This window comes from Sus scrofa, chromosome 7 (genome assembly GCF_054392235.1).
Source record: "Sus scrofa isolate SSC_HxYL_T2T_F1_AM1 chromosome 7, Sscrofa_HxYL_maternal_Yorkshire_Landrace_v2.0, whole genome shotgun sequence".
In the NCBI taxonomy this organism is placed as follows: domain Eukaryota; kingdom Metazoa; phylum Chordata; class Mammalia; order Artiodactyla; family Suidae; genus Sus; species Sus scrofa.
The window spans coordinates 83,664,958-83,684,131 of NC_139389.1; the positions used below are offsets into that span (position 1 = coordinate 83,664,958).

At 52.7% G+C, this 19,174-nt stretch overlaps 2 protein-coding genes across 16 annotated transcripts; one reads left to right on the plus strand and one right to left on the minus strand.

Annotated features, from left to right (window-relative positions):
- Positions 1-312: 312 nt before the first annotated feature.
- RNF31 (ring finger protein 31) lies at positions 313-19,014 on the minus strand. Of its 14 annotated transcripts, none has more exons than XM_084966455.1 (24): positions 18,954-19,014; positions 17,530-17,606; positions 16,631-16,705; positions 13,511-13,703; positions 13,278-13,424; positions 12,973-13,128; positions 12,683-12,742; positions 12,510-12,585; positions 11,852-12,029; positions 10,726-11,113; positions 10,261-10,548; positions 9,768-10,016; positions 9,462-9,647; positions 9,145-9,351; positions 6,124-6,297; positions 5,942-6,040; positions 5,760-5,849; positions 3,580-3,694; positions 3,356-3,474; positions 2,995-3,108; positions 2,790-2,847; positions 971-1,067; positions 554-722; positions 313-444 (listed from the first exon to the last, which is right to left on the minus strand). In XM_084966455.1, the coding sequence occupies exons 4-24, from the start codon at positions 13,700-13,702 to the stop codon at positions 391-393; spliced, it is 3,216 nt and encodes a 1,071-aa protein (XP_084822581.1). In that variant the 5' UTR covers position 13,703; positions 16,631-16,705; positions 17,530-17,606; positions 18,954-19,014; the 3' UTR covers positions 313-390. The 14 variants fall into 14 exon arrangements, 10 of the variants coding, with proteins under 10 accessions (XP_084822581.1, XP_084822577.1, XP_084822579.1 ...); XM_084966451.1 differs by having other exon boundaries at positions 10,261-10,551; XR_014809035.1 differs by lacking the exon at positions 16,631-16,705 and having other exon boundaries at positions 2,995-3,221; positions 10,261-10,551.
- Positions 14,694-17,978, plus strand: PSME2 (proteasome activator subunit 2). 2 transcript variants are annotated; one of them, NM_214279.1, is given in 11 exon segments: positions 14,705-14,806; positions 15,114-15,146; positions 15,574-15,636; positions 15,882-15,968; positions 16,073-16,103; positions 16,192-16,289; positions 16,863-16,931; positions 17,087-17,154; positions 17,319-17,373; positions 17,678-17,764; positions 17,854-17,976. In NM_214279.1, coding segments are annotated over 11 exon segments (720 nt in total). In that variant the 5' UTR covers positions 14,705-14,758; the 3' UTR covers positions 17,935-17,976.
- Positions 19,015-19,174: the final 160 nt, after the last annotated feature.

The window sequence follows — 19,174 nt, forward strand, 5'->3', positions numbered from 1 at the left end:
TGGGGCCGCTGGTTAGCTCTGTACTACTTGGGCATCTGCCTTCCCCTACAGTGCCTGCTTGCTACCTACTAGGTGAGCCCACACATCAGCTGGATTTGGTGAAAGCAAGGAGGCAGGGAAAGAGAAGCTCAGGCCAGGGGGCTGGATGCGGAGGGCCTCCCCTGGCCAGCCGCGAGGCCAGTTCCTTCTTGGCCTGAGTCCAGAGTGGGCTGGTCAGCGGGCTGAGGGAGCCCTTTTGGCAAAGCTCTGTTCACCACCCCCCCTTCCCTGGTGCCCCCAGATGGTGGGGTCAGGAAGAAGGACCACCAAGAAGCCTGGGCAAGGAAATGCCTCTTTATTAGTGCTGGAGCTGCTCCTGAGGAAGTCGGACCAAGGGACCCTCGCCCTCAGCTACTTCCTCCTGCGGGGGATACTCTGTCCCAAGGGCACCTCTTCTATCAGCTTCTGCAGAAGGAGAGAGAAGATGATGAAACGAAGCACAGGGCTCAGACACAGGCAGGACAGGGGATTTCTAGGGAGTGGGCTCAGGGGCCAGGCCGGGGGAAGGCTTTACCTGCAATAAGCGTGCGTGATAGGTTGGGGGATCCTCCCCAGGCAGCGGCTGGGGGTGCATGTGCAGGTAGCGCTCGGCAGCTGTCTCCAGCTCCTCCACCTCATACAGGGTGGCTGGGTCCAGAGAGTGGGCATTGATGAGGCTCACAAGATATTCTTTGTAGTGTGCCCTGGGGAGATGATAGAGCGAAATATTTGTTCTTCTGTTTGGCTGATCCTCGGATGAACAAGACCGACACCCCTCACCCGTGGCTCGGTAGGCGCTTGCCAACCTGCGCCCACTGCCTGCTACTACCTCTCTTTGCCTCTTGCCTGGAAGGGCCCCATCTCCCACTCCTTGCAGGACCTACTGATCCCAGAGACCCAGTCCCTCTGTCTCCCCCCCACTGCCATGCTTCATGCCCTGCCTGCCACTCACTGGCAGAGGCCAGCATAGCCAGCAGGAGTCTCCTTGCCACAGGCTTCGTCCCGGAAGCCATTGGGCACCTCCTTCTGCTCCATCACTCGGCAGCCACCTAGGGGTAAGGGAAGGAAGGGACTCTGTCAGGGGGAGGAAGGCCATGGACCACAAAGCCCCAAGAGAGCTGGGATATGACAGAGGCATGGGAGGCAGCCTCCAGGGAGGGAACACAGAGATGCCATCATGCAGACCACCTTTTTTTTTTTTTTTTTTTTTTTTTTTATGCTTTTTAGGGCTGCATCTGCTGCATATGGAGGTTCCCAGGCTAGGAGTCAAATCAGAGCTGCAGCTGCTGGCCTATGCCACAGCCACAGCCACTTGGGATCTGAGCCACATCTGTGATCTACACCACAGCTCAGGACAATGCCGGATCCTTAGCCCACTGAGCAGGGCCAGGGATTGAACCCGAATCCTCATGGATCCTAGTTAGGTTCATTAACCGCTGAGCCACAAAGGGAAGTCCCAAACCACTTCTGATGTAGAGGCAGGGACCCTGCTGTTCTTGCTTTTATCCAAGCTGATTTTTGGTCTGTAATCATATACTTGCTTGAGGCAGCTCTTCTGGTTGTGATTTAGCCTCTGCAAGGTTAACTTATTCTCTGAAGGTCTTAGTCTATGAGATGGTAAGAAGTGGAGATTAGAATCAGAACATTTTTCTTTTGCCCTCTTGGAACCTAAAACAGTACAACTAGCAAGTTTCATTAAATAGTCATTGAGTTACCTAATGAATCGTTATCTTTTGGGAATGGGAGAATAAAATTTGCGTCAAGGTGCTGGGCACTATAATATGGCCTTATCTAAGGGAGTTCCCTAGTGGTCTAGTGGGTAAGAATCTGGCATTGTCACTGCCATGGCTCAGTTTGATTCCTGGCCCAGGAACTTTCGCATGCTGAGGGTGCAGTCAAAAAATAAATTAGGAGTTCTTGTTGTGGCACAGCGGAAACAAATCTGACTAGAAACCCTGAGGTTGCAGGTTCGATCCCTGGCCTCGCTGAGTGGGTTAAGGATCTGGCATTGCTGTGAAATGTGGTGAAGGTCGCAGACACGGCTTGGATCTGGCGTTGCTGTGGCTATGGTTTAGGCTCGCAGCTGTAGCTCTGATTCGACCCCTAGCCTGGGAACCTCCATATGCTGTGGGTGCGGCCCTCGGAAGACAAAAAACAAAGAAACAAAAAAATTAAAGGAGTTCCCATCGTGGCTCAGTGGTTCGCAAACCGGATTAGCATCCTTGAGGATATGAGTTCAATGCCTTGCCTCGCTCAGTGGATTAAGGATCTGGTGTTGCCATGAGCTGTGGTGTAGGTCAAAAATGCAGCTCGGATCCCAAGTTGCTGTGGCTCTGGCATAGGCTGGCAGCTACAGTTCTGATTGGACCCCTCACCTGGGAAACTCCATATGCAGGGGGTGCTGCCTTGAAAAAAAAAAAAAAAGTCCAAAAAAAAAAAAAATTAAAACAAAACAGGAGTTCCCACTGTGGTGCAATGGGATCGGCAGCATCTTGGGAGCACTGGGATGGAGGTTTGATCCCCGGGCAGGCACAGTGGGTTAAGGATCTGGTGTCGCCATAGCTGTGGCTTAGGTCACAACTACGGCTCAGATCTGATCCCTGACCTAGGGGGGGAAGCTGAGGAGGCTGAATGGCCAGAGAGCACAACAAGCAAGCCCAGGACAGGCTCTAGGCCTTGGTCCAAGCTGCCCCAAGCCTCCCCTTCACCTGTCACACAGCAGGAGTCCAGCCCCTCCTCTTGTCCTCTCCGAGGCCTGTCCTAACACTCACCTCCAGGCACTGCCCGGGCCCCTACTGGGGGTTCTGTGTTGAACATGACGTTATTGTCCTGAGGAGGGCAGAAGGGCGGGCGTCAGGTTCCTGTGATGCCAGCTGGCTGGATTTCTGGGCATCTCATCTTTCCCTTCTTGCCACCCTGCACCCTGCCTCCTTCCCCAGGCAACTGGCCAGCCCAGCCAGGCTGGCCACCCCTGACCTGCAGCAGCTTCTGGAGCCGGCGAGCAGTCCAGTCCCGCAGGTAGAAGAGGCAGTCTCGAGGGTGGTGGCCATGCAGGGACTTCTTCACCCTGCAGTTAGGGTCTGGACATTTCTGGCAGAAACCCAGATGGGAGAGGGGCAGTTGGAGACTGTTGGGGGCCTGGTCTCTCAGGAACCCCTGCGTGAGGGGTGTGGGGGCCAGGGGAGATGGAGACATTGGAGGGTCTGGAGCAAGCAGAAGGGGAGAGAGGACAGAGAAAGGTGCTTTACCCCCACCATTCTCCCCCTCCCCCGGGCTCTTCCTCAACAGCCTCTGCCCCCATCCTGCTGTCCCTTCCGTCCCCATCCTCTGGGCTTACATTCTTGGCATAAAAGGCATTGTAGCAGCCACTGCAGAACTGGTGGCGGCACTGGGTGCAGTGAAAGTGCATGCAGCCTCCTCGGGCCAGTGCGTACGAGAACTTGCACTTGGGGCAGTCTGCAAGGGACAGCGGGTCAGGGCTGGGACTGCCACTGTACTTCAGGCCCTCAGGAAGAGAGCTGCTGGCAAGGAGAGATTTACCGGGCAAACAGGCAGCCTCACCTATGCCATTTTCCTGAAGGTACATCGCCAAGCCCTGGGCCTGGTACTCCGGGTCATTGGTGCGTTTCCAGTTCTGGAAATCTTCACAGTTCCGGCCTCGGTGCTGCTCCTCCCACTGCCGGAAGGAAGGATGCTTCCCATAAAAGCGCCATCCCAGGCCCGTCTTGCTGGTCCCTCCACTCAGATCCAGTGCTCCCTGGCTTAGTTCATGGCACTGCCTTCCACCATTTGCTCAAATCCCAAACCAAGGGACCAGCCCTGGCTCTCATCTCAACTCCCCACCCATTCACTATTAAGTCTGGTTGCCACCCAAGCCTAGCTCAGCCCTGTCCTCTTTTCTTCATTCGGACTATGACCACCTTACTCTGAGCCAGGTCAGGTCTCACCTCAGTTACTTGCCTCGATTACTAGTCTCTCTGCTCCAGTCCTGCTCCCCTATGGTTCAGCCTCCCCCTTGTGGCCAGGGTGCCTTTGAACATGTAAATCAGGCAACTTCAACAGCACTGGGAGAGTTCTAACTTGGAGATTTGGTGGTAGGGTTGCAAGTGTTCAGTTAATTATTGTGTTTCATAAAATAGATACAACTTTCTGGTATCAAACATTAAACTTTTTTTTTTTCCTTTTTAGAGCTGAACCTGTGGCATGTGGAAGTTCCCAGGCTAGGGGCTGAATTGGAGCTGCAGCTGCTGGCCTACACCAGAGCCACAGCAATGTGGGATCTAAGCTGCATCTGCAACCTACACCACAGCTTGTGGCAATGCGGGATCCTCAACCCACTGAGTGAGACCAGGGATTGAACCTGCATCCTCATGGATACTAGCCGGATTCTTAAGCCTCTGAGCTACAACAGATACTCCTCAAATACTAAACTTTTTAAAAAAATGAGAGAGCATTACTCCTTGCTTAGTCTGAGAATGAAAGACCAATCCCGTCCTGTTAGGCCTCAGGGCTGCTCCTAATCTAGCAGCTGGCTCCTCTCTAACCACCTGCCTCCTCACCTTTGCTCGCTCATTCTCTTTCTAGGGCCACACCCGTGGCATATGGAGGTTCCCAGGCTAGGGGTCCAATCAGAGCTGTAGCTATCAGCCTACACCACGGGATCCGGGCTGTGTCTTCGACTTTCACCAGAGCTCAGAGCAACGCTGGATCCTTAACCCACTGAGTGAGGCCAGAGATCGAATTTGCATCCTCATGGATACTAGTTGGGTTCGTTACCACTGAGGCACAATGGGAACTCCTCACCCTTGCTCTTTCAGGCCTGAAAGTTATTTTATTTTTCAGCAGCCCTCATGGCATATGGAAGTTCCTAGGCTGGGGATCGAAACCAAGCCAGAGCTGCAACCTACACCACAGTTGCAGTAACACTGGATCCTCGACCAATTGTACCTGAACCAGGGATCAAACTGGCACCTCCACAGAGACCAGCCTGATCATTAATCTATTGTGCTACAGCGGGAACTCCCTTCAAACCATTTTATTTTTTTTTTTTTTTTTTTTTTGTTTTTTGTTTTTTTTTTTTTGTCTTTTGTCTTTTTGTTGTTGTTGTTGTTGTTGCTATTTCTTGGGCCGCTCCTGCGGCATATGGAGGTTCCCAGGCTAGGGGTCGAATCGGAGCTGTAGCCACCGGCCTACGCCAGAGCCACAGCAACACGGGATCCGAGCCTCGTCTGCGACCTACACCACAGCTCACGGCAACGCCGGATCGTTAACCCACTGAGCAAGGGCAGGGACCGAACCCGCAACCTCATGGTTCCTAGTCGGATTCGTTAACCACTGCGCCACGACGGGAACTCCTCAAACCATTTTAGAGATGACTTGTCTGACCTCCTTTTATATGTAGGTCCACTCCGTTATTCCTAGCCTCAGACTCCTATTTGTTTTCTTTTTTTTTGGTTATGTCCACAGCATGCAGAAGTTCCTGGACCAGGGATAGAACGTGCGCCACAGTAGTAACCAGAGCCATAGCAGTAACAACACCAGATCCTTAACATGCTGAGCCACCAGTGAATTCCTCTATTTGTTTTCTTCATAGAAATTATGGCATGTATAATTCTGTGCTCCGTCCCTCCGTGGCTAGTCTGTAAGCTCTTTGAGCCCAGAGTTCATGTCTGTTCTGCTCTCCAGCACTCGACTCTAACAGGATACCCACAAGTATTTCCAAAAGGATGGAGGTACCTCACCTGACGCTTACAGCGCACACAGAAGGTCTGGTGACACTGGGGACATGTTGCCTCCAGCTGCTCACGCTCATATATGAAGCCGAAGGAGCACTGCGGGTACGAGAGCATAAAGCTGACCGAGGCCTGACCAGGCACCATCCCTGCTCCTCCCTCTGGGCAGCTCCTCTAGGCAGACCACTGACCTGGGCACACCACAGGAACTTGGGGTCCCGCATGAGCACGCCCTCAGTCAGCTTCTTGTGGAACAGCGCATAGGCATCTGGCTCTAGGCTCTCTCGAAGCTGGGGACAGGAGGCAGAGGTGGTGGGTGGGCAAGGTTCCTGTTCAAAGCCCAGGGCACCCCAAGGCCTAAGGATTGCAGTACCTGGATATCGAGGGTGGAGAAGTAGCTGAGCAACTGTGTGTCATCTGTGAGGTCGGGGCGGCCACAGGCAGGGCACACCATGTCTGTGATGTGCTTCTCCTTCAAGGCGATGGTGAAGTGCTGGCGGAAGCAGTCGGGACAGATGGTGCACTCACAGGAGGTCAGGGCCTGCATCTGGTGGAGGGGAGGATGGAGGGGCTCAGGAGCTACAGCTGCTGGCGGGGGAAGGGGCAGTAGCCAGGTGTCTCCTAGGAAACCGGGCTCTAATTAACAACTGGGCGGCAACCTAAATGTCTAAACACCTTCAGATGGAGTTTCCATTGTGGCTCAGCAGTAACAAACCCGACTAGTATCCATGAGGATGAGAGTTCGATCCATGGCCTCGCTCAGTGGGTTAAGGATCCAGTGTTGCTGTGGCTGTGGTGTAGACCGGCAGCTGAAGCTCTGATTCGGTCCCTAGCCTGGGAACTTTCATATGCCATGGGCTTGGCCCTAAAAGGCAAAAAAAAAAAAAAGAAAAGAAAAGAAACATGCAAATAACACATTTTTTTTTTTTTTTTTTTTTGGGCTTTTTAGGTTCCCAGGCTAGGGGTCAAATCGGAGCTAAAGCTGCTGGCCTACACCACAGCCACAGCATCAAGGGCTCTGAGCTGCACTTTTGACGTACACAACAGTTGAGGGCTATGCACCATCCTTAACCCACTGAGCGAGGCCAGGGATCAAACCCATGTCCTCATGAATCCTAGCTGGGTTTGTTAACCACTGAGCCACGACGGGAACTCTGCATACAACATACTTGAAATGATAAAAGTATAGAGATGAAGAACTGACCAGGAGTTGCCATATGACAGGAGGGGGGAAGGTTACAACTCTAAAGCAGCAGCACAAGGGGTTCCTTTATGGTGATGGAATAACTGGCAACTTGATTGTGGTGGTTACATGAATCTATACATGGGATGAAAGTGCACAGAACTACACACATACACATCTGTGCATAAATGAACAAGGTCTGCTGTCTAGCTAGCACTGTGTCAATGTCTTTTTCTTGGCCTCGATATTTCAAAACAATTATATAAAACTTCACTATTGAGAGAAGGTAGGTGAAGAGTACACAAGACTCTGTACAATTTTTACAACTTCCTGTGAATCTATGACTTTTTTTTTTGTCTTTTCTAGGGCCGCACCCATGGCACATGGAGGTTCCCAGGCTAGAGGTCTAAACGGAGCTGAGCTATAGCCGCTGGCCTACGCCAGAGCCACAGCAACGCCAGATCTGAGCAGCATCTGCAATCTATACCTCAGCTCATGGCAATGCCGAATCCTTAACCCACTGAGCGAGGCCAGGGATCAAACCTGCAACCTCATGGTTCCCAGTCAGATTCGTTTCCACTGTGCCATGATGGGAACTTCTCTATGATTATTTTTTTAAATGTATTTTTCTTTTTCTTTTTAAAGCCGCACCTGCAGCATATGCAAGTTCTTGGGCTAGGGGTCAAATCACAACTGCAACTGCATGCCTATACCACAGCCACGGCAACAATGGATCTGAGCAGTACCTGCGACCTACACTACAGCTTGAGGCAACACCAGATGCTTAACCCACTGGGCTAGGCCAGGGATTGAACCTGCATCCTCACTGACACTATGTTAGGTTCTTAACCCACTCAGACACAACAGGAACTCCTATAATTATTTTAAAATGAAGAGTAAAAAACAAAAAACATACAGAGCCAGCCCAACTAAACTGGGCTCTATTTGGCAAAAAAACTGCCACTTCTGACCTAAGGTTAAGGGGTGGCTCAGGATATAAGAGGGGCCTATTCCCACCAATTGGGTATTTGATGATGACATTAAAGAATTACTGTCGGAGTTTCCATTGTGGCGCAGTGGTTAACGAATCCAACTAGGAACCATGAGGTTGACGGTTCAATCCCTGGCCTTGCTCAGTGGGTTAAGGATCCGCTGTTGCCGTGAGCTGTGGTGTAGGTCGCAGATGCGGCTCAGATCCCGCGTTGCTGTGGCGCTGGTGTAGGCCGGTAGCTACAGCTCTGATTGGACCCCCAGCCTGGGAACCTCCATATGCTGAGGGTTTGGCCCTAGAAAAGACAAAAAAAAAAAAAAAAAAAGGAACCTAACTAGTATCCATGAGGATGCAGGTTAAATCTTGGCCTTGCTCAGTGGGTTTTAAGCATCTGGCATTGCCGAAAGTTGCAGTGTAGATCACATATGTGGCTTGGACCCTGCAATGCTGTGGCTGTAGCTGTGGCTGGATTCCACCCCTAGTCTGGGAACTTCCATGTGCTGCAGATGTAGCTGTAAAAAAAAGAATTACTGTTAATTTTTTTTGGCATGACAGTGGTAACTGTTAATTTTCAAAGAGTTTTATATTTTAGAGACATCAAACGAATTATTACAGATAAACTATCTTGATATCTGAGATTTGCTTCGAAATAATCCTATGTAGGAGTTCCCATCGTGGCACAGCAGAAATGAATCCGACTAGGAACCACAAGGTTGCGGGTTGATCCCTGGCCTCTCTCAGTGGGTTAAGGATCTGGCATTGCCTTGAGCGTGGTCTAAGTGGCAGACGCGGCTCGGATCCTGTGTTGCTGAGGCTGTGGTGTAGGCCGGCAGTGGTACCTCTGATTTGACCCCTAGCCTGAGAACCTCCATATGCTGCGGGTATGACCCTAAAAAAAAAAAAAGAAAAAAAAAATAATCCTATGTATGTGCAGATGAAGTAAAGACTGCCCATACAATAATAATGGCTGAAGCTTGGTGATGATTGCGTGGTGGGGGGAGTTTTCTCTATTATAGTGTATTTGAAATTTCCTACAATAGAACACTAAGAAAAAGGCCTATTTCTATTCCTGCCCTGCCCTTCTCAGCATCCTTCAGGGCTCTTGGGCAACTGCAGAGCAAAAGACAAGACCAGAGACAGGGGCTGGGGTAGAGTGGGGGTCCAACGGGAATAGAGTAGTTCTAAGGCCAGGGACAGGGTAGGGGTGGGGGGCAGCTCACCCGGTTTCGGGGCAAGGCCCAGCCGCACACGGCACACTCCTGGGCAAGCAAGCGGCGCAGGAAGGCCCGGTCCTGGCTCTGCCTCACAGCCTCCACCACGTCCCCCAACTCATAGTTCCTGGGTGTCTCCTGCAGCAATGACAGTGCCAGCTCTGCCCGGCCCCAGCTGGGGAGTGCATGGACTGCCAAAAGCCGTCTGACCAGGCTCTGCAATGTGGTTTGCGGGGAGAGGGAAGAGCAGCTGTCAGACCCCAGGGAGCCTACCACTCAGCCTGCCCTCTCCCCTACTAAGTGGGCTCTTCACCTCCTTCCAGCACCTGCTTATCAGGCCCATCCCAGGAAGGGGTGGGCTCAGGGCCACTGTCCCAGAGGCGCTGATGGAAGGGCTCTAGGCGCTGGCGCTGTAGCTCAGTTAGGGCCCGTGCCACATCACCCCCGTGTTGAAACAAGGCTTGAAGAGACCCCTCCTCGGGCCCAAAGCCCAGGGACCGGAGCTCCTGCACCTATGAGTTGGGAGTAGTCAGGAGGAGTGAAGAGGGAAAAAGCCGGTAAAGGAGAGTGTGAGAGGCTCTGAGATCCACAGCCTCTCAGCCCCGCCTGATCTCCAGCCCAGCTGCTACTACCTTCCTCCGCCGGGCCCTCACACACTCTTCCACAGCCTCATCCAGATTGCCGTGACGATCCAGCCAGGCTTTCCGGGCCTCCTGACAGGAAAAGACACCCAGCCCCGGGTCTTGCTGTCCAGCCAGCTCGGCCACCATCTCCAGCACGTAGGGTAGCTCTGAGTGCAGCCACTGCAGGGGCACCTCGGTGCCCGAGTACTGCAGAGCTGAGAAGACCTCTTCTGGACTAGCTCCTCCAGCTTCTCCTTCCTAAGGCACAGACAGAGGAGCCATCAGGAGGGGCGCCTGCCCACCCTCAGCTGGAACCAAAATGCTGACGGTACTTGAGTTCAGACTCTAGAGCAGGAGCAGTGCACAGCATGATAGCCATCATGGGAGAGGTGTTCAATAAGAGACAGCTGCTGCTCATAATGACAGGTTTTATGAGAACTTGCATCAATCAACTGCAGCCCCTCCCCTCCCTCACTAGCTCAGCCCAGGCCCAAATCCTCACCCGGATCTTGATCACCAGCTGGAGACCTTCCTCTCGCATCTTGTCTTGGCGCTGCTTCTCAAGGTCCCCACAGGAACTGGGGAGGGGGCCACTGAGGCGGCGTACAGGCCCTGCTTCAGGGAGTCGCTCTTCCAAAGAGCTGGCATGGGGCCGAGGGCTGTGCTTTACTGGGATGGGGCTGCTGGTCCGGTTGCACATGGCACACACCCAGCCAGGGCCCGAGTTGCAGAAGGTACAGTGAATACAGTACCACACGGGAGTCTGGGCAGAGGAGAGCAAAGTCTGCCCCTGCTGGGAAGGCAGAAAGAATTATTCCATTGAAGTCTGGCTAAGGCTCAAGACAGAAATACAGGAAGCTGGGGGGAAGATACCGGGTAACTAAAGGAAAACAGGGGATGAAAAAGTAGACAATGGCCTGTGGTAACGGGTGTAAATAAATAGCTGGGAAAGCCAGGAACAGGTTACCTGAAGGGGCTGCAGGCAAATGCCGGAATCCTGAGAATCCACCACCAAGCTAGGAGGCTGAGCCAGCCGAGGTCGCTCACATATGGCACATAGCACAGCTGCTGCCTCGTTTTCAAAGGTGCAGCTCTGGCAGGCCCAGTGACCCCGTGCAAGCTCAGGTTCTAGGCCCCCAGCTCCTTGGGGGCCGTCAACCCCCAGCCCCAACCCCTTACAGCCGCGGGGCCGATCACAGGCCACACATAGTACTGCCCAAGGTTCATTTAGCATGGCACAGGCAGAACAGTGCCAGGGCAGACAGGCACTTGCAGGATCAGGGGAAGAAAGAGAGCTGTCCCCCAGGGCCAGCAGGGAGGCTGACTGAGGCCGTGGTGGAGCCGAGGCAGGTAAGCTGTAATGGAAAAGCAGACGTGGCCTGCTGAGGGGGGCCCACCTGTGGCCTGGGCCCCTTACCCATGGGCATCCCTCATTCCCTGCAGTACAACACATGGCTCTGGCCTTTGCACGTGTTCTCACTGTCTGGAACACTCCCCTACCCACAGCCTGTTTAACATTTAAAAGACACCTTAAAGTTCATATCTGGCTGCAAATATTCCTAACATAGGGTCTGATCCCTCCTAAGTGCTTAAAACACTGCCCACTGACTGAGGTGATCCTTCTGACTGGGCTGCATTCTCCATAATAATCTACTTGCATACCATAATAATCTATCTTGCTGTGACTGCTACTTGCTTGTTATGTATGTCTACGATCTTCTGGAGGGCAGTAACTGGCTGTTTGCCCTCTATGAAACAGTCTTTAGCATAGGATCCAGCACACAGTCAAATAATTTTTTTTCTTTTAGGGCTGCACCCATGGCAAATGGAGGTTCCTAGGCTAGGGGTTTAATCAGAGCTGCAGCTGCCAGCCTACGCCACAGCAATGCCAGATCCGAGTTGTGTTTGCGACCTACACCACAGCTGATGGCAACTCGGGATCCTTAACCCACTGAGCGAGGCCAGAGATCGAACCTGTGTCCTCATAGATACTAGCCAGATTCATTTCTGCTGAGCCATGATGGGAACTCCAATAGTCAAGTAATTTTAAGTTTCCTCAATTTTGCTCCCACACAGAAGAGAAAGCCTCTCACCTGGGGGTCAGGTGGGTAGCCTGGGGGACCCCTGGCAAGGTCTGGCGGAGGTGATGTGCTCGGTCTGGGTGTCCATGGAAGAGACAATCGCAAGTTGGGCACAAGGCCTGTTTACAGGATGAGCAGTGCAGTGTGCCTGGAGCAGAACCGCAGAGGAAGCAGGGACCAGGTGTGGAGCCTGGAGGTCAAGAAAGAAAGAAAACAACTCGGAGTTCTCGCTGTGGCACAGTGGGTTAAGAACATGACTGCAGTGGCTCAGGTTGCTGTGGAGGTGCAAGTTCAATCCCTGGCCTGGGGCAGCAGGTTAGATCTGGTGTGGCTGCATCTGTGCCATGGCTCACAGCTGTAGCTCAGATTCAATCCCTGGCCTGGGGATGTCCATAGGTTGCAGGTGCAGCCATTTAAAAAAAAAAAAAAAGAAAGAAAGAAAAAAAAAGAAAAAAAAGGGAATGGAACACCCTTCTGAAAAAGACCAGGTTACACCTGACTCTACGGGGGGACAAATCACAGACTACTTTTCAGCATATCTTTTCAACCCAAGGAAACTATAATCTCTTTCTAAAAAGAAAGGAAGAAGATAGAGAACCAAGAAAATAGAGGAAACTTCCATCAGTATGATCTACTAGCACTCCCTCCCCCCAGTTGAGGACAGTAATACCTGGGGCAGAGGGTGTGGTGAGGGGGCCAGGAGCAATCTGTCTCAGTAAGGGGGCAAACTCTGAGAGCTGCAATATCTGAGGAAAAATGGCAGGGAATGAGCAAGGGCTTGGGGATACAGGCCCACAGGAGGTCCCCTTTGTTCACCCAGGGCCCCATTCCTGCCTTCCTTACATCATCTTCAACCTTGTCTTTCAGCAGCTGCTCCAGTGCTTGAGGTTTTGGATGAGTATTCTGCAGACGAGATAAGAAGAGTTTCCACCTACAGCCCCAGAGCAAGGCCCTCCCTCAAAGCCTTGACCCCCCAACATTTACAAGGTGAAAAGTACAAGGAGTTCCCAAGTCACTATGGGGACTATGCCCATGGTTCAGCAGCATGGGGGTCCCCAGACTATCTTTGTTGTTAGGCTGGGCTCACCAGCCCTGGTGCTTAATTTAAGTACTCGGGACTAAAGATACCTCACCTGTAACAGAAGACTGAGCTCTGTCCGGAGCAGCAGTACTTCCAGTGTGACTGTGGCAACTTGGTGCTCATCTGGTTCCTCCTGCCCCTCAGGGAAGCTTAATCCATCTGGCTGCTCCTCTGTGTAGCCATATAATCGCAGAACATCCCGGCCCCCCTGCCACACATTCAAACTAGTCAGGGCCAGCAGGCCCCCTTCCCAATAGGGCTGGACCTCTCCCCATTCAGCACAGCCTCAGGGCCTTTCTAGCCAACCCCCAGCCCAGGTTAAGTCCCCTTCCCCCATAAGGGGCCCAGAGGCTTCACCTGCACAGCATCCACCGTACTGCGAAAGACAGGGTTATTAAACTTGACCCCGCGCCAGTACCGGGGCCGCTGAGGACTGAGAAGGTTGCGGCCATATTTCTCCAGGATGTTCAGGGCCGTGGAGAGGGTGCTGAGGTAGTTTCGGGGCTGAGAGCAGTCAGAGAGCAGAGAGCTGTGAGCCCCGACCGGACCTCTGCTCCCCTGTCCCCCTCCTAGGCGGGGCTGGGCCTCACCTCCCCATGAGCGTTGCAGCGGACCAGGCGTGCAGCGTTCAGCTGCAAGTAGCGGGCTGCTGGCGGCAGAGAGGTGACCAGTAGTGGCCGAAGCTGCTCCACCGAAAACGCCTGCCCGGAATCCCTCCTCAGGGCGTTCGCCAGCTCCTCGCGGGCCTCCAGGAAGGCTCGCTCCTCCTCCTCCCTAGGCATCCTAAGACAGGAGTCTGCCCCAGTCCGCTGCCCGCCGGAACCCAGAGCAGGTTGGGCGCGGCCCGAGAGCCGCCCCGAGCACCTGGGGTCTGGCTTCGCGGAGCGACACGGTCGGCACGGGAACCCTAAGTCACTCAGGCCACGGTCACTCTTGGGCCTCGGGCCCCACGCCAGGATTAGCGGGAACAGGAAGTACTAGGGAAGAGGGCGGGATTGCGACCCAGTTTCAGGGGAAGGGGAGGGGTTTAAACTTAAGGAGGGGCGGGGCCCAGGAGACCGGGGCGTGGCCAACAAGCCTCAGCCAATGAGAATGGTAAATAGTCACTGGCTCCTCCCTCAGAGCTTCTAGGCTTTAAACCTTGTTCTAGCGCTCTTCCCTACCTTGGTCCAGTCCGGTGCCAACCCCTGTGTATAGCCCCAGGTTCGGTGTTATTTTATTTCCCTCAAAGCCCTTCTCTCTACCCGAACCCCACAGGGGAAATCCCACTCAGGAACTCAACTCTGCCAGCCTGAACCCTACACAAGTCCCTTTTCCAGTCGGTCTTGAAGACAGGGCGTCCTCCGGGAGGAAGACCCGCCTGTTCCCTTCCATATCCTGCTATCCCTTCTCCCGCCTACTACTTCTCCTACCCGACTCTGATCTCTCTCAGGCCCCTCCCCTCAGTCGAGCCTTCCTAGGGGAGCCCCACCACTAAACACCCCCTTTCCCACTCTTCCACCCTCTCACCCCAAACCTGGACATCCCCTTGATGTTCTTCCCCCCCATAAGCCCCGCCCCTTCTCCAAGGGACAGCCCCTGTTCAGTCTCCGCGGTCCAACTTGTCCTAGCCCCTCCCCTGGACAGCCCCTGGGCTTGTGACCAAGTCAGCACCGCCTCTCCTAGTCGCACAGGCCGAGAATGGCAGAGGGGCTCCCAACAGTTTGCTGCCTTCCAGGGGGAGGGGGAAAAGAAGGAAGGGGGCGGGGTTGAGGGGGGCGGGCCTGGACGTGGGGAGTGAAAGCGAAAGCCCAGGCTGCGAGCGGGGAGACCGGAGATCTAGCAGCAACTGGAGCAGCATGGCCAAGCCTTGTGGGGTGCGCCTGAGCGGGGAAGCCCGCAAACAGGTATGGGGAACCGGGAGGCCAGGAAGGGTCCAAAAGCCCTCCCGAATGGAAGCCAAACTGGGTGCTCCAGGGGACCAAGGCCGTGCCAGAGAAATCCCCCAACCTCCCTAAGTGCTTTCACTTCTGTCCCGAGAGTCCCAGATTCCTGCCCTCTGAGCAGTCTCTACCTTGGGCAGGGGCTTCCAGGGAAATGTGGCTTGTAGTGGGAAAGGCCTGAGCCAAGTTGGAGGGCATCCTGTTGGGGGTGGGGTCTTACTGTGGGCAAGTGAGACCCTTAACCAACATCCGGGTACTGCTCTCTCTGCAGGTGGATGTCTTCAGGCAAAATCTTTTCCAGGAGGTAAGTCTTCTGGATTCAAGTGATTTGACGCAGAATCTCAGACCAATTCCTGAGCATTGCAACTTCCCAGACCCCTAAACCCACCCTCGACCCAGGCCCTACTTCCCTTATCAACCTTCACCCAAGATAAGCTCCTAGTTACTAATCTCTTCTTTTACTTTGACCCCTCTTAATACCTTCCCCACTTATGCCACTTCCTCTCCCATCTTTCGGTGTGAAGGGAAAAGCTGTAGCCCCAAAGCGGGAATACCACAGTTCTAACCTTGGTTCTACCACTTCCCAGCTTGCTCCCTTCACTTTTCAGGGATTCAGTTTCCTCATTTGTAAGTATTGGATTCAAAGATTTCCAAGGGCCCTTCCAGTCCCACTCCTCAGACTTCTCACTGAGTGTCTTCTGTGATTCTTACCCTTGAAACATAACCCGCAGGCTGAGGAATTCCTCTACAGATTTTTGCCTCAGAAAATCATATACCTGAGTCAGCTCTTGCAAGTGAGTAGAGTGAACCTCTTCTGTCCCAACCCATGGCCCCTCTCCTCTCCATCCACTCTCTCTAGCTAACAGCTGGGCTCCAACTGCAGAGAAGAGTTGCGAGTAGTGGACTGGGAACATTAGGATAGTGCCAAGCCTCAGCCTAGGTTGGGAGGAGGAGGGTGGGTACGATGTGTGTGGGGGAAGGCTGTGACTCAGGAGGACGGGAAGAGGCTGGGCAGTCCCTGACAGTGAGCTCTGTGCAGGAGGACTCCCTCAACGTGACCGACCTCACTTCTCTCCGGGCCCCGCTGGACATCCCCATCCCAGACCCCCCACCCAAGGATGATGAGGTGAGGCACTTAGGGCATAGGGCTTGGGCTATAAATCCACTGTACATAATGGTCTGCCAACCTCCATGACTTTTCTAAAGTTTCTTCCCCCCTTTTCTCCTTAGATGGAAACAGATAAGCAGGAGAAGAAAGAAGGTAAGAGGGGAAGGGGGGAGGTTAGGGAAAGAGAAATGGCACACTGATTGCTGGATGTGAAGGGATCTAAATCTCCTCTTTCTCACAGTCCCTAAGTGTGGCTTTCTCCCTGGGAACGAGAAGATCCTGGCCTTGCTTGGCCTGGTTAAGCCAGAAGTCTGGACTCTCAAAGAAAAATGCATTCTGGTAAGCTTGGGAAACTGGGGGACATAGAAAGAGAAGACAAGCAAGGCCATGCCTTGATCTCCTTCAGAGTTCCAAGTCCTTCCTTTAGGAACCTATTCTCAAAATAGGGAGCTTCCTTCTGTGCCTTGTGTTTAGATAACTTTTGCTCTCCTTGTTCTGCTAGACCTCTGATATTACAGTGGTACCCTCTAAATCAAACTGTGTTGCATCCCCCTCCATAACCTCAGAACCTACTGCTGTAGCAGGTACACAGTGCAGGTGCTCTGATACAGTGAGTTGGTTTAAGAGCTTGGACCCTAGAGGGAGACTGCCTTCATTCGAATCCTGACTCTATCACTTACCTAATTGGTTACCTTAAGTAAGTCACTTAGACATTCTGTGACTCAGCATTTTCATCTGTTTAAATGGGTACAAGCCTGAAAGGTTGCCGTGAAGATTAAATGAGATATATAATACATAGCACAGTGCCTGTCAAATAATAAGTACTCAGTTAAATGTAGCTATTTTTAGGAAGTAACCGTACTAAGAACAGAATTTTGTTGAATGATTCTTACATGATAGCTCTTATTGTAGGTGATCACATGGATCCAGCACCTGATCCCCAAAATTGAGGATGGAAATGACTTTGGGGTGGCAGTCCAGGTGAGAAAGGGTCTGTGAGGATGCTGAGAGCAGGAAGAGTCTTGGGGAGTAAGGGATAGAGACTAGATATGAACTGCGAGGAGGAGGTAGACAGTGAGTGAAAAAGGGACAAGATGAAGTGTTTTCTTTGCCTCCCATCTCTTTTGTCACCACAGGAAAAGGTGCTGGAGAGGGTAAATGCAGTCAAGACCAAAGTAGAAGCCTTCCAGACCACCATTTCCAAGTGAGGGCAGCTGGAGGGCCAGCACAGGGGTCTGCAAGGACATTCTGTGGGGACTCCCAAAGCGGGACATGCCCATCGGGATAATGGGGGGCCTTGGGAAGGGTCTGAGGGACTATCTCTCTCTGAACACCCACTCCTATGGTTACTCCCCTTGCTTTCGGCAGGTACTTCTCAGAACGTGGGGATGCTGTGGCCAAGGCCTCCAAGGAGACCCATGTAGTGAGTGGATAGTCCACCAGCCTGTTATTGGAGACTGGCTGGGGGTGGGATGAGGAAGAGGGCACAATGGTCCTCCTTGTTTTGTCTGTGACCTTCCCAATGTGGAGAATATTAAGCCAAAACCATTGCCCCAAACTTGGGCTTCAAAAACTTTACCTCCTTTCTCTGCTGGATCTTGTGGGATCCCATTTCCTGGTGCTGAGAAGGGGCTCATTCCTCAAGTTACCTATTCCCTATATGAGGAAACCAGATGAATGTCCCAACCTCCCATGGGGCTGACTCAGCTTTGCCTCCCACATCCCAGATGGATTACCGGGCCCTGGTGCACGAACGAGATGAGGCAGCCCATGGGGAGCTCAGGGCCATGGTGCTGGACCTGAGGGCCTTCTATGTGAGTCTGGAGTAAGCCCCTAAGGGAGGTGGATGAGGGGGCAAAGGAAAGGCCAGGAACCTGACTGTTGCCCTCTGGCTTTCTTCCAGGCTGAGCTTTACCATATTATCAGCAGCAACCTGGAGAAAATTGTCAACCCAAAGGGTGAAGAAAAGCCATCAATGTACTGAGCCCAGGGTTGTAAGGGAAATAAATGACCTGTACTTTGTGTGGATCACCTCTGGTGTGTGTCATTTATTCAGAAAGCAAAGTGGGAGTTCCCGTCATGGCTCAGTGGTTAACGAATCCAACTAAGAACCATGAGGTTGTGAGTTCAATCGCTGGCCTCGCTCAGTGGGTTAAGGATCCGGGGTTGCCTGTGAGCTGTGGTGTAGGTTGCAGACATGGCTCAGATCCCGCATTGCAGTGGCTCTGGTGTAGGCCGACGGCTACAATGCCAATTGGACCCCTAGCCTGGGAACCTCCATGTGCCGTGGGTGCGGTCCTAAAAGAACAAAAAGACGAATAAAAAAAGAAAGCAAAGTGTCACCTCTGTCCAGCTACTAAATGTGAATGCGATGATGGGAAAGGGAGGGGTGCCAGGAAGACAGAGATGAGTTAAGAGGTCCATCCTGTTCTTAAGAAGTTATCCTAAATAACAGTTACATGGCCTGACAGCCATGAAGATAATCTGTATTTGGGGATTTCACAAGATTTTTTCCATGTGGAAGGTCTCATGAGTTCTTCCTGAAAGAGGCGGCATTTGGGCAGAACCTTATAGGAATAATCAGACTTTGGACAGATAGAGGGAAAGCTCTGCGGCTGAGATCAGGGAATGAAGAAAGAAACCACCCTTGCCATCAGCTCAGAGCAAGCCTGAAGAGAGAATGAGGCTTCCCCGGGGAAAATTATGCTTGGGTTCCTTCTCAAGAGCTGGGAGGGGAAAAAAACGCTCCCAAAACATTTTGGCTTAAGGAAATTATACCACAGGACATTATCGGAAGGATGGGTCTATAAAAATCTTTTTGACCTTTACCCCCGCTTGCAGTCAAAGCCGTTTTTATTTCTGTAGATATTACACTGAGGAAACCAACGGCCCGATAACCTGTGATTGCAAAAGTAACATGGCTCATTAGTTAGTGGCAGAGCCGCCCTAGAGCACAAACCCATTCATTCTATAGTAGGAGTCAGGCGTCCCCTGTGTACTCACATTGGTTCGAAGTTCCACGGTTCCAAAGACACCCGACGCGGGACGCGGGCTCCACCCAGCTGGGCCTGTAGGGGCGGGCGGCAGAGATAACAGACGCAGTCATCCTGCAATCCGGAGCCGAAGTGGGGTAGCCTAGCCAATCAGCTTGAGGGAAGCTCTCTACCGTTGTGGGTTCTTTTTCAGCCGCCGGAGACAAAGGCGGGGCAAGATTGGATGCGGTT

Coding starts and splice junctions, on each gene's coding strand:
- PSME2 (XM_013978159.3), top strand. CDS start 14,759: ATGGCCAAGCCTTGTGGGGTGCGCCTGAGCGGGGAAGCCCGCAAACAG. Junction 14,807..15,113: donor GCGGGGAAGCCCGCAAACAG/GTATGGGGAACC, acceptor CTCTCTCTGCAG/GTGGATGTCTTCAGGCAAAA. Junction 16,290..16,862: donor TCAAAGAAAAATGCATTCTG/GTAAGCTTGGGA, acceptor CTCTTATTGTAG/GTGATCACATGGATCCAGCA.
- RNF31 (XM_084966448.1), bottom strand. Junction 9,648..9,767: donor TGAGGGCCCGGCGGAGGAAG/GTAGTAGCAGCT, acceptor CCCAACTCATAG/GTGCAGGAGCTCCGGTCCCT. Junction 3,695..5,759: donor GTGTGCGCTGTAAGCGTCAG/GTGAGGTACCTC, acceptor TCCTTCCGGCAG/TGGGAGGAGCAGCACCGAGG.